Genomic DNA, 21,728 nt, shown 5'->3' with positions numbered 1-21,728 from the left:
CAGCTCGTTCCACAGCCGAGCTGTTGAAATTAAAAACGAATCGTAGAAGCGACCCGTTCTCATGTGACAAATGTCAACCGTGTACAAATGTTGGGCGCGCGTTTGGCGTGTATCCCGACTACGCACCGGTGCCGAAGGGATCAATGGCGCTAGTTCCTAAGAGCATCTTCCATTGTAATACCGATTTGATGGGGTACTTTTAAATATAGAGAAAATACCTTAGATAAGTCGATGCGCCGCCGCCATACAGTGCCGTGAAGTAGACAATAGATATATAAATTGTGAAGATTGGGCGATCGTGTTTTGTTCTCACGACACAGAAATGAAGATGGTTTAATGAAATCAACTGGCACTGTGATTTCAGGTAGAAAACGAAATGACAACTTATTTCAGATTTCAGGTAACCATCATCTCTATTTCTTTCGCCCGGTCTACAAAATAATACATCCATGTTCGCTCGTCACGCCCATAACGGGTACAGACTGAGACCTGATAACTAATCTTGGAGCATTTCAATGAAATTTCCGGTTTCGAATGGTCATCTTTCACTATGGCAATACTGATAATTTTAATTAAATAAGTTGGTGGTATGAAAAGAATTGCAGATATACCCCGTTAGAAGAAGAGCAAGAATGATTTTTTCTGAAGTTTTAAAATTAATATGTCACAATTATTAACATAATGTAATAATATACTTTTAACACAATGTATAATATATGATTTACATAATAGACAATTTGTACTAATTATTTAAATTTTATGTAAGAGAAAAGAAATGAAAAAATAAAAAATTAACAGTTGATTTAAAGAGCTGGTCACCCATCAGGGTGATAAAAATTAAATGGAAATTAATTTTAAACACGCAGAACTCAATGAATTATTAACGAACTGTTTGTACAAGGAAAATTAATCATCTATTCATTAAAACATTTATTGTTTCGCAAAATTATACCAAAAAACTAACATCACGTAACACAGTGATGAATTTAAATTATTTAATGTGAAACCTGTCCATTGATAAATGTAACCCATTAAAAATTCATCGATAATATATAAACTCCACTCTTGTTTCTGATTTTTTTATGAGTCACTCACAAACAGAAGCTCTTACGTAAATTGCACTGAAGCTGTTATATGAAAATTGCAAATTCAAATACATTTTTAATTGATTTTACATTTTTTTATATCAGCTCTTTCTGTATTATATCGGTAAGATTCAGCATGAGGAGGTGATTTGAACAGTTTCTTAAATAAAGAAATATCCATTATTAAAATAAATGCATAACCAAATGCATCCCAGTACAACAGTCTTATATCTAACATGGGTTGATGCATTTTGTGGATCGACATACATCAAGGTGGTAACATGTTTGTAGTTTAATATAATAGATTCTAAAAAATGTGTGTCCTTAAAAAAATGCTTTATCAGTTTCTTTTTTGTCCACCTCCGAAGATAAGTAGGTGAAGTTATACGAAGATTGTAACTTTTTTGTTGCTTAGCTGTCACATTATTTTTTATTGTAGGTTTGTACATATTAAATGCTTATTTTTTTTTAAGTTTGTGTTTTTGTTGACTTATTAATATTGGATGTTTAGAACTCTACTATCAAATTATAATAACGCTTTATTATGTATGAATACTGCACTAGAGTTCCATCTGACCTCAACCAGTAACCTGTGACATCTCCAATGGGGACTTGTTGAGAGAAAGGTAGGGGAGAGGGGAAAGTGGAAAACCTGGCTATTTAGATTCGGCCACAAAACGCGGCAAAGAGTTTCAAGCAACAATTTGATTTTAAATGGAGTTTTGACACCAGTTCTGCATACTGCCGTGTAGATGCACAATGCACAGTGTATCTATACGGGATCGAAACGACCGGATTGCTAACATTACAAAAGTGGTTATTCGATAGGGAATATTTTTCATATCCGTCTTATTATTTTGGTCTAGCTTCATAAGTTTTGGTTTTTCTCTTTCATGTTAGACCATGAAAGAGAAAAACAATAGCAATACGCAATCCTAAACTGCATTAAAATCAGTTTGTTATTATGATTAAAAGATTTTTCTAACAATTATACTCTTATATTTTTTGTATCTACGTATGTGAAAGCCCAAAGGGCGTTTAAATAAATAATATTACTTGATCATCGCAAATTTAAATCGCCTCCGAAAATCAAAGCAAATAACATTTTCTAATGTTATAAAATGCGCTTCAAACCTTAAATCTATTAAAATATTAAATGTCGTGCTTCAGTAGGTACTTCAAAAGGTTGTTGCCATGTCTCAGCTTTTCTAAAGAGAGTTATTGATTCCTTTCATAGTTCTATTATACTATTTATTGGTTTGGCGGATTTGATACACAAAAATTTAACAAGTCTTCGCCTTTTGACGTCTCCCGATGAAACATCAACTGTATAAGATATCAATGAGCTTGGATCTTTGATGGTAGGCTTTGGTATTTCTCGTTATTGTATAACCCCGATAGGTCTCCTAGATGGGATTTATTTTGAGATTTTAAACTCCCGCAATGTAACAAAGATGATATATTTTTAATCCACCTTGAAAACCTGCGCGTGCATGCGATAAGCTTATTGAATCAAATCCTAAGACCAGTTGTTTCGCAGAAATTCACGGATGACAAAGCCATTAAATGAAGATTTAGCGCTTTTTGTATTTTTGGCAGTTGAAAGATTCCTGTTAAATGCTGATTCTACGTCCGTTTCAAGTTTTAAATAAATTGTGATAAGCAGAAGCGGACAACGGTTGCGTTGTTAAGCTTTGTAAATTATTACAATTTGATAAAAAGCTGAAACGTAACTTGAATCACCATTTGACGGGGACCTTTCAAATGTTAAAAAAGCATAATGGCGCTGAATCGCCTGATGACGATGTTGTATTTTAATTTTCGCGAAACAATTGGGCATACGATTTGCTGGTAACCCAACGAGGTTAAAAAGTATACTGTTTCCTCTTACTAATAAACCTTTTTTAATTTAAATTTTAAACGACCCTCTTTTACCCTACATCAATGATTGTTTAATGTTGTATAAATTACATCCATGTTTTTCCACTATAAATTAAATTGATTCATTTTCTGTTATAGTTTATTGGGATACTCTGATTATCTTATAGATGTAATTATAATGTGTTTTAGGTTTGGTATATTGCTTAAAATAACAATCAATCATGGAATGAAAGCGAAGTTGATAGCAATCGTGCCATTTTCATGTACTTTTCCTTCAATCCCGAAAGCCTTTGCATTTTAAAGAAGGCTTTGCATCATAGTAGGTACCTACTACACACCAAGTACACATGGAGTTTGAATCGTAAAAATTTCTTCCTGTTTTTGAAGTGCTAATTTAATATTATCAAAGAACTTCATTTTTTATTTATTTCAAAGCCATGTCGCTGGAAAAAAGAATGGATCAATAACGTGAACGAGTAGTTAGTTTCACGGTAGGTAGGTACTTCTCGTCAAGTAGTTCTGAGGTTTGAATCATGCATTTCTCTCTCTACGTTTTAAGCGTTAAATATTTTCTTTTTATTTTGTCGCCGAAAAGGAAAACGTACAAAGTTTTTAATAACTGAAAAATTTCGGGGTTTGCTCTCTAAAAAACAAATATTTGCGGATTCAGAGAATAAGTTACGAAATTTACGTGTTTTGTTCGTACGCGACACTTGGGCTAGGTAAGACTTGGTTCCTCAACACAGTGACAATTCAACACACTTAAAAAGTGATATAAAGTCATTAGAAACGATGAAATTTTAACCTAACCTAACCTAACCTACATAACCCAGTTAATAAAGTTTTTGTTTCAATACTTTGCATGACTTTATATAACTTTTTAAAGATGTGATGAATTATCATTATGATGGTTTATCTGGTCACCGTAAGACTTGTCTTGTGCCATCTTCTAGAAAATGGGCAGATAAGGAGTTAAGGAGTTAGGAGAAATAATTATCTCACAAAATAATATTTACATTGTCTTTTATGTGAAACTGCACAAGAGTACCAACTGATCCCAAACGTCTGCAGTCAGTGAGCGATGGCATCCCTAATAGGGGTACGTTGTGAGGCCGAAGGCAGTTAGGTGGGGAAAGAGGTGAGGAAGAGTAAGGTGACGAAATACCTAGCAATTCTGATCTGTTCACCAAAACGGCCAAAGCCATTTCATGGAACGTTTCATTTTGAATGGTGATACTGAGAGTAACCTCCACTCTGGAATGTGCCGCAAACAACGTTGGGAGGCTGAAAGCATTAGGGAGGCGAAGGAGGTTGGGGAGGGAGGCGGGGAAGTACCTGAATGTTCAGATCTGGTTACCAGACACGGCCAAAAAAATTTCAAGTACCGTTTCATTTCTGAATGGTGATACTGAGAGTAACTTCTGAAACGTGCCGCAAAAATAGTACATATTATTTTAAAATTAGTAAATTGTTCAATTACACAAAAAAAAAATGCTTGCCATTAGAGAGCCTTATCCCTCGGCAACGGAGGCTGTCGGAATTGTTGCTGTTATTATTATTTTGTAAGATAATTATATCATTCAGTTCTGTGAAATTCCCATAGAGCGTTTTATCTGAATTGAAAAAAAAGTATTACCTACTAATTTTTAACAGACATCTGTTATTAATTTACTTATTTTCTTGCTGTGGTCTTTTTCTACAGAGTTGTCAGTTGTTTATACTTGCGGCCTTTGTTTACTACTTAAATAAATATATTGAACATCGCGGTACTTTCTGAATATTTTTGTGCGAAGCTTTTTTATGAAAAATGGAATATGATTTCTTAAATTGGTATATTATTTTTTTAAATTTTGTACATCGAAGATTACAAATGTCTAATTTACAATTAATTACATACGAACATTTTTACTGTTTATTAGATGTACCTTGCCACGCGTTGCTGTAGCTCAGTCTGTGCAGATAGAAATATAAAAGCGCCTGTTGCAACGGAGGGCACTGTTTAAAAAAAATCATTTTGTTCCATTAGATCGCTGTTTTCAAAAAAGCATATTTTAAGCTGTCACATTTTTTAATTTTTTTTATTTTTAATTTAGGAAACAAACCGTCATTTATACATTTAGCATAAACAGCAATTATTTATAATATAAGACCAATAATGTTAAATTAATTCTAGTCGTTGATTCAATATTTTCACTTATACAATATATATTATATAAATGACAAAGAAATATAAAGAATAAACATTATGAGGAATAACAATAAAAACAATTAAAGACAGTTAGTAGTAATAAAGTTTTCTCATGATTATAATAAAAACAATAAAATAAACTAAGATGATAGGATTATTTCACAAAATAAAAAAATAAAAATTATCAGTTTAGTTAGTTGCATTTTATATGTTTTCAAGTTACACTTGAAAATGTCTACATCTCGTGAGGCATTGTGAGTTTTACAGATACGTCATATTTAAATAGTTTTGCGCATATTTGGCTTTACAGTGTGGTGTTCTAGATAAGTCGTTCGATCTGGTGTTGTGTTCAGGGCAACGAAATGCAATATTTTCTAGCAGATATGATGAATCAACAAGACTGTTCACGATTTTGTATAAAAATAGGGTATCAGAATTTTTTCTGCGTTTATATAAAGCGGTACGGTCAAACCTATATATATATAATAGAGGTATATAAAAAAACACGCTCATTCGAATGTAACGTTGTCTCAAATTTCAAAGGAATCGAAACGAACATTTACAATCTTTTGATAAATATAGCTCTTACAATCCAGCTTGTCAATTGGTGTAGACTTCACGGTTGTTGGTAAACCATTATAATATTGCATTCCTTTGTACTAAGGAAGACTTCAAACATTTTCTCTGCACTAGAATGAGATATACGTTATGTAGTTTTTTAACACAACAATGCAGATTTCATGATACTCCACGAAGGAAATGGTATAAAATGTCGGGAAGCCCGAACAATACATGAATCAAAGAATTATTTGTGAAAATATGAGGCGTGTGTGATGAACAAAGAAATATGTGTAAGGAGAACGTGTATGTGAATGGTAAAAGTAGTCGAGAACGCCCGAAGAAGACATGGCACGATCAAATGAAAAAAAATACTTACAAAAATATTGTCAAGTGTTAACAATAAAATTATATTTTCTATCATTAAAAATACACCAAGATTTCAGGTAGATTAGAATTCACCCTCAAAACTTTATTCTAAACCATTCATAACCCCGAGCAACGCCGAGTGCACCTCAGCTAGTCATATTATGCTTTAGAAATACATAATATACAAGTACAACGACTTAGGGGTCTCATATTTTCTCGGTAAGGAAAAAATTGTTGCCTGAAAACCCTACTGAAATTGCATGTTTGTGATCCTCATTTTTACATACTACATACGAGCCTTTTGTTTTATGTTACACAAAAACTAAACGCAGAAATGCATTTTAAATCAATATTTTTTTAATAAAATAAAATACTTTTTTGTTAAAAACCACGATATTTATTAATTTAAGAACCGACCGGTTTCGCTTTACTTAAGCATCATCAAGGTACAAATTAATACTAAACATGAAGTACATAATGTGTGCATATATATAACAAAATATAGAGGGAGACAACATGATACAAATATAAGCAACACAAAGACGGTTATAAAATACATTAACATAAGTGCACAAGTAATGGAAAAACCGCCAGATAATTATGTAGACTAATGGGTTATACCGTTATACCAATAAATCGGGAGAAACAAAGCATCAACTGGCGTGGTGGTAAGGAGGTAAGAAGAACTGGGAATTTTTTTTTATGGGTTTATTGGAAACAGACCTAATATTGGACTACTTGATATGTCTAATTGATTATTAAGTATCTGACTTTTGGTTTTTACAGCTTTTTTAATTTTAGTGCTTCTAAATTGTTTAGTCTGTTACCATGCCCGTTTTTATGTAAGATGTTAGCACGGGTGCTATTTTCCATTACTTGTGCACTTATGTTAATGTATTTTATGACCGTCTTTGTGTTGCTTATATTTGTATCATGTTGTCTCCCTCTATATTTTGTTATATATAAACACACATTATGTACTTCTTGTTTAGTATTAATTTGTACCCTAATGATGCTTAAGTAAAGCGAAACCGGTCGGTTCTTAAATTAATAAATATCGTGGTTTTAAAACAAAAAAGTATTTTATTTTATTAAATATGTCAAACCACAAAGTGATTGCTTTCTACAATAACAATATATTTTTATTTTATATTATAGGCATTCGCTAAAACCTCACTCTAAATTTAGTCGCACATATTTAAATTAATTTTCATTTTATTTACCAAGTTACGTAAAGCCCAAATGAGGAGTGAATTGAAAAGATTTAAAAAAAAATAATTTAAAAGTTCTTTTGCTTGTCTATAAAAGCGGATTAAACATAATGTTAGAAGGAATTTTTAAACTATTTAATTGTTAGTTATTCGTAAAAATTGATTTCAGGGTTAGAAAAGACGAGTAGATAGAAGATAAGTCAAACAATGGTCAAGTTTGTTAGTTGAATGATCCATTGGTGCTTTTTCAGCAATGTAAAACAGGTTTATTTATTAAAATCTCCTTTTTTTAAGTAGGCAATTCAATTTAACAAAATGAATGTATTTTTTAAAATACAGGGTTTTCCAATAAGAGGTGTTATTTTGATATTCAATCGTAAAAGATCAATGGTTTCGTTGCTTGTGTGGCACGTAGCGCCGTCTTGTTAAAAGTAAACGTTGTCCAGATCAATATCATCCAATTCCGGCCATAAAAAATCATAAATCATTTCTCAATAGCGCAATCCATTCACCGTAACTGTTGCTCCAGCCTCATTTTCGAAAAAGTAAGGTCAAATTACTCCGCCGGACCATAAACCGCACCAAACAGTCACACATTGAGAATAAAAAGGTTTTTCAACAATAACTATTGAGTTTTCCGAGCCCCAGATGCGACAACTTTGCTTGTTGACGAAGCCACTGAGGTGGAAATGGGCCTCATCACTCAAGATGATTTGCATTTGATTCACTCAAGAGCATTTTAATAATTTCAATGCGTTGTTGAAGCGTGTATTGTTCAATTTTTATTAATGGCGTAGTTTTTAATTGTCAAATGTCAAAAAGTGACAGATTCAAAAGTAACATCTACCGATATAGCGGGCTGTTCAAAATAACACGTCTTATTGGAGAACCCTGTAGTTTTTTTTAAAAGTATTATTATGTCAAATAGTTGCTCCCAACATGTTTTGGAAGGTTGAACTAACATTGAATATAAAAGCCGTTTTATGAAATCTGTAAAATATTATTTTGTATGTAAATATTATATTATGGCAACAACAAACAGTTAAACGTTTTGTTTTATTAGAGAGCCGCATATTTTTAAATGTGTGCAAAAATTGTGTTTAACTAAATATACAATAACATTCCCACCCGAAAATGTATTCATTACTTTAATAAGCTTAGACCGTGTGTCGCTTAATACAATACCGTTTCAAGAATTTATCCGTTAATAACCATTTAAGAACAGAAGGCGAGATTTTTAAAGCGGGCACTGAGCTTGCGTTATAACTGTGAAGTTAGCATGTTTTGATACCTTCGCTAGCACCGTTATTAAGTTAATTAAAATGCTGTTATTTGAAAGTTTTCAATTAAAATCCAACGAGAATTTACAGATAAGTTTATTTTTAAACGACAAAAATCCTAATTTTAAGGTAATGGTGAGCTATTTAGATTTGTTTGTTTTAGAAATAACTTAACAAGTAAGGTGTCAAATTGCAATATTTTATCATTGAAGACAATATAAACCATTATCTGAATATAGATTTAAATTTTTGGTATTTTTATTTTTATTTGACAGATACCCTATTCATGTAATATTGATAATGCATAGAATAAACAAATAGATGTTTTCACCATTGCAATATTGATGATCGTTGTAGATGCTTATAGATATTCATTTAGGAACAAACCATTATCTAAAAAAATTTCTACATATTGTGAATTTCATAAATCTTTTGATTTTTCGAAATATGTACAATAAAGCTCGATTTAAGCTGGATCCTTCGTAAAAAAAATTTAAATTAGAATTTTTGCCATTCTCCCAAAAACCAAACTTTTTCAGTGAGCGGATTTTAATCTCAACACATTTTTAATGTAACATTTTACGTCATTGATTGTTCATAAAGTCGGCGACACATTACGCTATACGCATCACGGCTTGGCCTATTTCAGCATATCGCTCGCCATACTACCAATAGGAATGTATGAAATAGGCCAAGCCACGAAAATTGAGGGCGCTTATAGCGTGGTCTGTCACAGGCATAAACATACGAAAATATGTTCGAAGGGAAAATAATTTGCCATTTGCGGAAAAGAAAAATCCTCGGAATGTAGATAGGTACAATGGTATGTAAATTGAAAACGAATATTAAAGTGAACGCTAAAAGGCACGCTTAGAGGTTTGGGCTTTTGGAGCGTAACGAGGATATGAAGTTGTAAAAATCAGATGAAGTAAGAGAAATATGTTGGAAGACAGCGGGGGTGGCTGAATTCATTCGAAAAGGGGTATCCGTAAAGAATCATATTGACCAAAATATGGGGTTCTTTCTGATTTCGATACTTTGGGAATTAAGAATCCAAAACTGCTGTGTCTAGAAGTAAACATTTTAACGACCGGCTTTTTTTCTTGAGTGGTTGACATTGATAACCGGAAAGCTTTTTGGCTCCGGACACGTAGATTCAAAAGTTTTCATATTTTTTTGGATTACTAAAAAATATACATGGAAAAATCTACCGCAGTACCTAATTTATCTAAACGTTGTTCCAAATGGCTTAAGCCGTGTACAGTAACCTGATTATTTCAGACCTTCCACTCAGTCATTTCACCCACTTCTCTCCCTCTATCCTTCACGTATTACATTTACGATTTAATAGTCGCTCCGACACTAACAATATAAATCAAGATAAATTTTCAGAATGTATGACAGAAGATAGACAGTTGTCTATTCCAAAGCTCTAAGAGTATCACTTGACTTATCACTGTTTGCACGCGAACAATGTCGGGAGCGCTTGGAATCTTGAATAAGTAGCTTCGTTTAGTAAAAATAGAAAAGACCCTTGACGTGAGAACTGCTGGGGGGATCCACTTGAATCTTAAAACGGTGCGGGAAAGTTGCAGGTGCTCTTCACTGTTTACAGGTGGTAGCACTAAAGAAGGATCAGGAAGAACGATTAGTGCTACAAATACGTGCTCCCTATAAAGGTATATTGGATTGGTAATAATAATAATAATAAATAAATAAATAATACACATATTTAGGAAATGAGATTTTAAGAATTTGGATTCTCAGACTATAAAAATATAACCATTTATTATTTGGGCTACTGGCATTATACCTAGCTCTCTCATTCAAAATTTAGGCGTATTAGAAGTTTTACCGAGCCGAAATCTCTGATATGAAAATATCTGAAGTCGGTGAATTATTTTCCCACTTGTTCTCTGGTGATTTGACGTGTTGTTCTTGTATTGTTTTGTATGTATTATGCTTATATAATGCACTTGCATAATGTGGATTGACTACATGATCATTTGTGGAAAGTGTGTGGAAGGGTTTAATTTTCCTGTGGGGAAGATTACGTAAAGTCGGAAAATAACAAAAAAAAAAGTTTTCTTCGAGAATGTATGCAGGGGTAGTACAATGCAATACCATATGTTAGAATAACAAAATAACGCGTGCTCACCAAGAGGATATTGCATTTTAGTATAACTGACGTGTGCCTGGTGTTTTGTTTGAGAGAAACTGCAAGAAAGAGGGACAACGGTAGAGTTATAGATTGTAGTGACGCTGCAACATAGAAATCTCAAAATTTAAACCTTTTGCTTCTTAATCCACTATGCTGATAAAATTTTGAACACATTTAAAATTCAAGTTCTGTGAAAGATCTGTTCAAGTTTTGTTACTATTATAATTATATAATGGGCCGGTTGTTTCACAGTACTTGAATAGAAATATAACTTGAATAGGACTTTCACAGAACTTGAATGTTAGCTTTGAAAATTTTGTGAAATTACCCTGCATTAATAAGTGCTTAGTTAACTACAACTAACAGTTTAAAAAATTTTAAATTCTTCCAATGAATTTTATAATTAGTAATAATTTATAATTGCTTTCTGTAATTAAATTAATTTAGGTATTTGTGTGCGCTTATTGTTGCATATCATTATAATTTATATCTTACGAGTTTACGAATATTGTCAATTCTATTATTGTTCTACCACAGTAACTTGGCCTCCATAGTCGAGAGGTAAAGCTCTCGACTAGCATTATGGTGGTCTTGGGTTCAAATCAAGTAAATTTAATTAGTGTTATTTCACAATTTTTCCATTAAAAATAATATATAGTTTATTTGCAACACGTTCCAGAGTGTATCGCCCTGGTTTAAGACCACCATTCGGAATTGAAACGTTGCTTGAAATGGCTTTGGCCGTGTTTGGTGACCAGATCTGAATAGCCAGGTAATTCCCCATCTCCTTCTCCCCCCGCTACCTTCAGCTTCACAACATACCCCAATTGGGGATGTCATAGTCCCACTGACTCCAGATAGTTGGGAGCAGTTGGTACTCTTGTGTGGTTTGACATAAAAAACCTGGAACTTCCTCACCTTTCTCTTCCTCATTTTATATAATAAATCTAGAATCAACTCTAATTTACATATTTATGAAGTAAATATATATTTATATATATAATATTTTTATATTCGTTGTTTTATTTTTATTTAACTGTTTTGCAGATATAGTTATGTACATGTACAATTGTACAACATAACATTTTTGTTTTTTTATATTTTCTTTTTTCTTTGTAGTCTCCATCAGGTCAGATGTGTACATTGCGGTTAAGTATGTGTTTTTGTATGCAGAAGTAAAACCGTAAGCCACATATGTTAGGTAAGCAACGCATTGAAAAGACATGTGAACAACAAACAATCCATAAATTTTCTATTAAAATACGTAGTTCTTGTCGGCGTGACACGTGTGAAAGAAAAACGGTAGAGGTGACACACCTCCTAATGATTTCATTTGATGTTTAGATTATGTTTGATGTTATCTGCCAATATGCAGATAAGGGGACCGGCAGCCGGGAACCATTAATTGGATAACCAACACTTCTGCCATAGTTCACCTTAAATGGTTAGTTTTGGTGATTTAGATGGGGTGCCCGGGTTCATTGGGTGAGGTTGGTCCAGTTCTTGACGATGGATGCGACTGTCCACCAACTCCGTAGCTGGCTGGATATTTTTACGTCTCCAGTTGCACTCTCTCGACCCCACGCGCAACGCTTATGAAACTAAGTGGATGGGGTGGAATCATCCGTCCGTCGCTCTTAGACACATTTACTGCCATATTCCTACCCACCCCTCATAAATTTTTCCTTCCAAGAACTTCTTCTCCTTCCTTTCATTTAAAAGACCTCCACCCCCCCCAAAGATGACAAAAGCCAACGGGAAATTATGTTCCTCAGAGCCTCCTGTGTAGAGCTAATGTAAAAAATGTTTATTTTGACGATTGTTGTTTACTGACGTTTATTCCTGTTTTTTTTTGTTAAAAGAGGAGATAAAAACTATTAGAGATAAACTTTACGAAGTGATTTATGACATAACATCGATTAAAATTTGCGTAGCGTGCGTAGGGTAAGTGTGTACGTCGTCCTGGGGGCGTGTTTTGCACGCGTAGCTTAAGTTGGCCCGGTATGTCCTTACCTCCTACCTTAATCCTCTTAGGGCATGTATTTCCGTACAATAATTAGTTAAACGTTATAAAATTGTTTAAATAAGAAGAAAGCACAACACGGCATTATAATCTACAAATTAATCGCTAAAATACTTTTAGCCAAGAAAATCTTAAATTGTATCAGGCGCACAATTGTTTTGTGTCATTTGTTCGAACCACCTTTTTTTATTTATTTTTTATTTTGTAAATAGTTAATACATATCAACAAACAAGTCCTTCTAAGCCAATTGAATTGACTTGTCAACAGGTTCTTAAAGTTTAGTTACATATACATTTTTATAAGTTATAATTTACATGTTATATCTACAGAATCAACATTTTTTCATACAATTTTTCATACATATTAAAATAAATATTTTTTTCCGATAGCCAATTTTTCACCATATATTTAACCTTATTCATAGACTTACATTGCTTTATAGTGTTAGGTAATAAATTAAATATCTTCGGTATGTTGTATTCAAACGTTCTCTGTCCGTATTTATTATTAAATTTCGGAACTATTAACCCGTCATTGCGCGTGAATCTAGTACTGTATTTGTGTTCTAATTTTTCTTTATGCTTCGGGGCAAATATAATGTTAACCTCTTTCGTTAACTGCAGGATTCCGAGAAAATACATTCAATTGACTACTATTCCATAATTCCAATATCATTGTTAACCCCTTGAGTCTTTTTGTGTCCTTTTTTCACAGATTTCTGGTAGCAGTAGAATGAACTTGAACGCAAGTTGAAACGGACTCGTAGAAGTCGTCATTTTGTATTACCGTGAGGTAAAGAGATTTAAGTATTGTTCAAAAGTGGCAGCACTACATTTTAAATTTTCATTTAAAAATTAACCTTAGACACTTCAAATAATATATTCCAAAAAATCGTCTTGAATTTTTAAAGAATTATTTTTATATGAGACGAAAAAAGTGAAATGACCGCTGTATCGTGAGTGACAGTAACCTGCAATTACGTTTATGTAAATATATATATTTTTTTTTTATAACAAGAAAAAACAGCTGGCAAGCGACAAAATAATGGCAAACAAATTTCTTTCTTTTTGAAATCAATTTTTTTTTTATTGTTTTATGTCCGTTTCTAATATTATTATCTGAAAAATCTTTATCCTGCTTTTAAAAACAGTATTTTATTTCAAAGCAGCTTAATCTATTTGAAAATTAATGTCGACCGGGAATGCTTCTAACCAAATCATGAATCTGGCAGATCTTTGGAACTTGCCGCCACAATCTCAAAACACCCCAGGCGTTTAATCTTAAATGCAAAAGGCCATTATACCAAAGGCAAACCCTTTACAAATAGTAACAATGTTTTTGGTGAAAAATATTCAAGTATAAATATGTAACTCTACCTTTTGTCTATCCTTTCTCTATCTTAGTTTTATTCACCAAATTACAATCTTTAAAATAAAAGGTTCTATACAGAGCCTCTGAGGGGTCGTGTAATAATAACTGTTTGGCACAGATAAAAAAATTATAATCGTTGTTATTTTTTTGTCTCTTACTTTGCCGACAAAAGGAAAATGACAAATAATAACATGTTTAATGTAAAATTTTATTTCAACAATAATAAATAACAAAACAAAACTACTAAACGATCTATTATGTTCTGTTTTGATAACAAAGTAAACGATTATTTTAAATTCACAAACGTTCAATAAAACAGTTAGCATTTAGGTTATGGAATATTAAAATAACGCGGTAAATGGGGAAAACATTATGATAAGTTATTGCGTCTAAATGTACGAAATAATCTAAGCGAAAACTCAGTGAATAGCTCCGACCCCTACCCAAGCCCTATGGCGAATTTATATTATAATGGTATTCCTGGATAATAATTTAAGTCTTAGGCAATAAATTATTGAAAGGTATTACCAAGAAAACATATTTCTTGTATTGAATTTGCGGTTAGTGATTTGAATATAAATGAAATAGTCAATGGAAGTGGCGAAGATAAATGAGGTGGAACTGCGGGGAAAAGGCGGTGCTCCGATTTCATTAGTTTTAGTAAAATCGAAGTTATTACGTTGCTAGAGATATTTTTTGTAATGAATTTTGCCCGGAGGTTCTATTGAACTATTGGTATTGAAACGAACAACATTTTGAATGAATTGTAATCAGCTGAAAAGCTTAATATATGACCGTTATGCTTGGCAGGTGATCACAATTGGATTAAAAGCTCAAACGGACCTAAAATCAGAAATTTTAAATTTGAATACCGTCGATCGGTCGGTCATCAAAATGTTACTTGTTAAAATTATTAAGAATTTTTTTGTAAAATCGAGCGAATTGTGATTTCACGACGTTTTTACCATAAAAAAATATTCGTCAAACAAAGACAATCTCTAAAGGCTCCACTAAGGCTTGCCCAAGTGACGACCTTTTTGGAAGATCATAATAATAATACACCATTTGGTCAGGATAGATTTTTTATACTTTATTTGCTAGTTGGGAGCGGTTCACGTGCATTGTACGGGTCCATCTCTAAGAAGCTATTTTTTTGAAATAGTATAGATCGCTTATGCCATGTTGAACTCATAAAATAAATTAAAATTTATCCCAAGTGGTTAACAATTTTATTCACGAGGAACTGAAGGATTCTGTTTGCGTCTTTTTGTATTTTGTTCAACAGTTTAATAAAGTCAAGTAAGTCAAGTAGGTACCTTGCTTCCTTCCATTTGTTTGCTTCCTAATCTCGGTTTTAAAAGTAGATGAACCAGACCATATAGGGAAACCACAGTTCCAATATCTCCGGGCAGACGGATCTCAATATAAATAATTAATCGATCTGTTGTATAATTATTAGCTATTTCATTTTTTTGTAGCCCAATTACTAAGCTTTTGCGATCAACTTGTATCATTAATATCCTTGATCTATTCACAAGAAGTGTGTGCCAAAACCGTGTCTTTTGGCGGTCTATCCTCTCTGTTTACCAGTAATAAACTCTATGCGATTTCAATCGAATCCTAGGGAAAATTCACTAGAAGATGTTTTTATGATTTTGCACAAAAGAAAACTACACTTTTCCAGTTGTCACCCTGACTTAAATGCTAAAGGTTTTGTAAATGATTTTGAACAACAAAACCGACTTTATTTCAGTCATCACCGTTACTGAAACGGTACAGGACTTGTAAATACAAGTTCCGGCGCGACCGGTACACCGGGGGGCGCTGATTTGTTTGGTCTTGGAATATGTGTTCTAAGGATAGGAAGGAGGTTGGAGTTTAATCAAAACCTGTAGGTTGTTTGATTAAAATCCAACGTTGCAGGAGGTTTTGGTTTAACCGATCGGTATAATGGCAACCTAATAAGCCAATATTGGAATTTAAGATAGGTAGGAATAAAGGGATTAATTGAGCGTTGATTTTTCATTACGTTTTCATTCTTCTTGTCTTTTCTTATATTTTCTTGTCACTTCTTGACTCGCTTATCACTTATTTGCTCTTCTCGTATCTTCTTGGCTCTTTTTGTCACTTTTTGGTTCTTCTTGCATCTTCTACATCACTCCATTTCGGCCCACCACCCCTGCTTCAATAGCATTCATACATTTTTTCAATATTTTTGTCTCAACTTTACAAATTTACCAGTTTCAGTTGCCTAGAGCGGATGGACTAAATCAAGTAATTTTTTCAAGTTTTATCTTATATAATTTAAAATTCTTAAATGTGCTTTTGTAGCCATTACTTATTAATAAAGGTTAGATTTCAACGAAAGATTGAATTTATCCGATTTAAGCCATAGCAATTATTTTTTCAACATTTTACCCCCACTACAAACTACTGTGAAACCCCGTTAATAAAAATCCGGAAGCTGAAATAGCTGAGGAATTAATCTTGTTGGCATTGTCGATCTTATTTGCTTTGTTCCAATTCAATTAGATCTGTGGACAAGCTGCACTATAAAATGCCGCAGCGTCCTTTGTACCTTATAGAAATGAGAGGAAAAAATATCACCGGTGAACCATTGTGTGCTAGCTGCCTATCGTCGATGGCAATCTCTGATGAGGAAATGTAAGGCGTATATAAGCATTTAAGCGACTGCCTTTGCTTGGATGTCAGAACCATCATAAAGTACACAACGTATTATGCTGATATAGAAAAGTCTAAGTTCATGCAGGTGAATATTTCGAACTTTGTGCGGGAAGAATCAGATATGATGACTAAGAAGATTGTAGGTTCATGCTGTTGAACTATCTAGTAATCTGGTATCTTCAAATGAGAAAAATAAGCACAGTAGGATGGAGGTAAAACGGAGCGGTATATCTAACTGCAAAATTTCTATTGAGACAACAGAAAATGTAGAAAAATTTTAACGACAGCCAAAATATACCTCGGTCCTTTTCTAGGTTGGTGTATCAAAATCGATCAGCTGTTTGGATTGGCTTTAGATATGTTAAGTGACCTTTTCTGAGTGTCTTAGCACGTTCAAGTTGTACCGTTTCCCTAACCATTTATCTTTCTTTTCCCCTCATTCGTTTAAATAGGCTGTTTTATTCCCAGTAACTTCTGAAATACATACTTGAACATTGCACATAAACCATAGCAAATTTGCAGTATAAAGTGAATGTTGTTTTGTATTGCTGGTCATAAATGATGTTTTGAAGTTAACATAATTTTCATGGACTGTGGTAAAAACCAATAACGTGTTCTGAAACGTTCATTTTATAGTTCTGTGATTGTAAAATATATTTGGTAGCCAGTGAGGATTGTTGAGGGGGAGTGTTTCATTGAAAACCTTACCTGAGTCCACAGGAAGTCCGATCCCCAGTTTGTGTACATTTCGATTCCAATATGCATCGTGCCAATAAGCCCTCCACAGAACACTGCCTCGTGTAGACGAATCGGAAGCATGGCGTAGGTCATGTAGAGGTACAGCACGGTCACTCCGACCCCGGCTGCGGGAGATCTGTGGAAAAATAACAAAACGTTTGTCAATAAGATTAACCGTGGGTAAAACCGATACTGAGGATAGTTCACGTACAGGATTAAACAGGAAATGAATTTTATATCTGATTTTTTTTTAAAGTAACTTTAGCAGATATATTTACGTTGTTCGAATATTTGAGTCTTGAATCACGTTCAAATGTCAGCTCGAGGAAGACGCATAAGCGCAACCCGATTTGATACCAGTAAAAACGTTAAACAGCCGGTAGTCGCAACACAATAACATTGTAATTTGTATCAAGACAGAGAGACACCGTACAATTTTTGATATGTGATTTACAAGAACATGCACCGGTGGATTGATAATGATTATAATAACCACATATTTTTTTAGGATTAGCGTAGACAGGCAAGACTTTGAAATAGGTTTAAAAAACTATCACTATTTTAAAAATACGAAAGATTAAAAAGATATTATGACAGGTAAATCATATCGTGGCCTAGAAAAGTTACTTCTTCTCCCATAACAATTTTATTGACAATATAAATGTAATAATGATTAGTTTCAAAAGTTATTCGGATCAACGGGAGTCCCGCTGTTAGCTAAAATGAGATTCTGGAGACAATTGAAGCAGCTGAAATCCAGGAAGTATTATTATAAATAAGTTGTTACTGCGACCGGATTTTGGGAAGAGATCTACGATAAACATTTGAAATAAAGCAGTATACAGTTGTGACAGTAATAATGTACATATATTCTTATGAAAGAATATAACAGTTAAATCTCACCATGTTTCAAAAAACCTTTAAAACAACTCTCCAATAAGAGACTTGTGCAAAAGGATCAAGTAATGAAACTAAGACTATGTTGGGGTAAACAATGGTTACGTCCACCCTGGCTGCGGGAGAACTGCCAAAAGCAACATGAAGCAAATTGCGGTAAGCTCGGCTGGAAAATGGAAGTTAATTACACAACGAGCTTAAGCCTTATTCACAATTGGCCGTTCATTGCTAATATTACATTCCCGCAAGCCACGGAACGGTCGGCAGCGCCTGCCTACACTGCTCATCGTAGCATTTCGCAACTCGTAGCGCCCTTCTATCCCTTGCGTAGTACACAATTTGACCAGCACGAGTAGATCTTGTCATTTCACAACACTCGTAAAACATCAATTTGAGAATGAAATATTGATTGCATTAACCACGTTGAACGCTGAGTAACATACAAACCAGCTTACGTACTCGTATATAATATGCAAGTCGTAAGTTAGTACTTAGTAATGAAGCGTTTCGTGCGATAAAACGAAACTGATCTCATAAAACAAGTTTAATGCTTTTGTTCATTTGAATGGCTGAAAATTTATGTACACAATTCCAATCATTTATCCTGTTAAACTTGGCTCTAAATTTTAAACAAACAAACAACTGCCTTCATTTAGCGTGGCTTTTCAACGGGGAGGTTTATTTGGGCAATATATAAAGGTTCGGTGATAAAATTATTATACGTAACGGTGTTCTGCTCATCAAATTTTTTTTTTCATAGGTACGTTATCATACTTTCTAAATATGCCTGCCACTCCAATTACACACATTCAAGTGTTTTAAAATTCTGTAAAAAGACATATTTATTTATTTATTTTACAATTCGCACTGTGTGAAGTTAAAAAAATAGTAGTAGTAAAATGCACATTCACACATCATTGCAATAATATTTATTTACCCAGCCAGATCCAGGATAAAAGTATTGTTTGTAAATTTTACATCTATGAAAAAGGGGTTGAAAAGTGAAGAGAAGTATTTATTTCTTGAATTATTTAAAGTGTCGCCTTTTTTCACATTATGGAAGTGCATTACATAAGATATAAAACAATACAAGTACAAAACACGTAAACTCACCAGAGATCAAACGGGAAAATAATTCACCGACTCTAGATATTTTCATATCAGAGAGTTCATCGCGGTAGAACTCCTAACTGAACCTATAAATCCTACTGATCCTTCAATATAAATATTTAAAAAATCTTTCGTAATCCTACGTGTATTTCAAATGAATGATTTTTGCATTTTTATGTATAAATTCTTTGACAGATTTAATACGCCTGAATTTTGAATGAGAGAGCTAGGTATAATGCCAGTAGCCGAAATAACAAATGGTAATATTTTTATAGTCTGAGAATGCCAAATTCTTTTGATCTCATTTCCTAAATCTGTATATTTTCTTATTTTTTATTAAATTAAAAATAATAATTATTTTTATTTTTTATCAATTACTATTTTAAAAATACAAAGTAAAGTAGTTGATTCACAGTCCTCCTCACTAGGTATTCCAGTTCCGAGGCAGACTGTAGGTTGTTGTATGGGTGTTATATCATGTTTTACGCATCTTCATGTGTGTTGATTTACACGAAATAAAAAATAATAAAAAAATATGAAGTTTCATAAATAGGTCCTAATGGTCGAGTGGTTAAGACGCTATCCCGGTAAGACAAAAGATCCTGGGTTCGATTCCTAGTTGTAACCGTCATCTTTTTATTTTATGTATTTTATCTTCTACTTCAACGCCATATTACTTTGATGGGTATTACCTTAAAAAAAAATCTTTTAAAATAAAAATGAATTCGAATTTTATAATTTTGACGATTTTCTCATCTTAGTTGAAAGAATATGACGAATTAGGATAGGTTGTCTCATAGAATATAAATAAAACATCAAATTTCAACTTTCATTTGTGAGTTCAGTGAATGTCCTATTCTTTTTGTGTGTTTTTTATTTAGTTATAAAATTACATTTTATATCTTTTATAAACTATTCAAGTTAAGTTATTATATCATAATATACCAGTTATTTAAAGAATTGTTCAGATTTTCTGAAACAACCCGTTCTTAGTCTTCTTCTGTGAATTTATAGCGAAATCTCGAGACAATCTGTATTTGCACAATGTTCGTAAATTTATTCAGGGTTAGTGCAGGTTAGTGCTGGAACAAATAAATACTCGATGAAAATGTACGTTAATGATTTATCTGTAAGATTTGGTAAGGTAGTAAAGTGGAAATTTTTTGTATTCTTTGGAGTGACACATGTTGCATATCAAAGAAAACATATGAATAATTCTTCTTCTATTCTACCAAATTTCTTCCCGGATCGATCCTCGGCCAATCGATTTTTTTTTGTTGTTTTTCCTCCCCTTGAACACCTGTCTCTAAGACGATTTTTCTTCCACCAAAAAATATCTACGACTTGTCTCTACTTGTTTCTGTATGTAACACTTGTTGCTTCATATCCTGTTTCTGAAGCGTAACATTTTTATTTGATATTTCATTTTCAGGAAATCCCTTTTCGTTATTGAGCTCCTTAAGCTCTTTTGTGACCCGTCCTGTCCACGCTATCTTCAGTAGTCTATTGCACATGACACATTTCTATAACTTCCTCCCAGAAATATAAAAGTATATGTATTACATAGTATAATCTTTCTATTTATTAAATCTGCATATATTGTGTGACTGAAATTTGTCCAGTCATTAGACAACAGTGAAAATATCTTACAGGTCGTTTCGTAATATTTTTTAAAATTATAATCGATTTACATAAACAGTATCTTCGAACAGAGTGCATTGAAGGTTACTATTATTTATTTTGTTCAGAAAAGAGCTTGCTTGTTTTTAGAACCAATGGCTGTCCGAATCAATAAGCGGGATGATAAATAATTCACAACTAAAGTGTCCTCCATTTGCAAGACTGAACCCTCGACCTGTATATATATACATATAATATAAAATATATATAACAAATATTAACCAGTCACAATGCAGCTTAATTAAATTGACCAAATTATTTTAATATTCATTGAGTTTAATTGGCAGCACTTCGAGTTTAAGCATAAATACGTCCCCTTTCCTTTGCACATTTGCTCGCTTGAGACTTTTTCCCTTAACGCTTAATCTATGTACGCAAAATTTTTCTTTGACTTTATAGCCGCCAATAAAAGTCATAGGCAGTGATGCCCAACTTTTTTACCAGAAGGCCAGTTTACCATTTTCTAATAAATTTGCTGGTCGCAGGGGTA

General features: G+C 33.1%; 1 protein-coding gene across 1 annotated transcript in view; it reads right to left on the bottom strand.

The window, feature by feature from the left end:
* Positions 1–21,728, bottom strand: part of LOC149412269 (adenylate cyclase type 6) — a 563,657-nt gene that overhangs the window by 210,569 nt on the left and 331,360 nt on the right. Inside the window, exon 8 of the mRNA XM_089646087.1 lies at positions 17,522–17,687. Coding sequence (XP_089502213.1) covers positions 17,522–17,687 — 166 coding nt within the window. The remainder of the gene's footprint in view (positions 1–17,521; positions 17,688–21,728) is intronic.

Source organism: Hesperophylax consimilis, chromosome 23 (genome assembly GCF_061612785.1).
Source record: "Hesperophylax consimilis isolate HC1 chromosome 23, BYU_Hcon_1.0, whole genome shotgun sequence".
In the NCBI taxonomy this organism is placed as follows: Eukaryota; Metazoa; Arthropoda; class Insecta; order Trichoptera; family Limnephilidae; genus Hesperophylax; species Hesperophylax consimilis.
The sequence above is the reverse complement of the archived record's forward strand: the minus strand, read 5'-3'. Positions and strand labels throughout refer to the sequence as shown.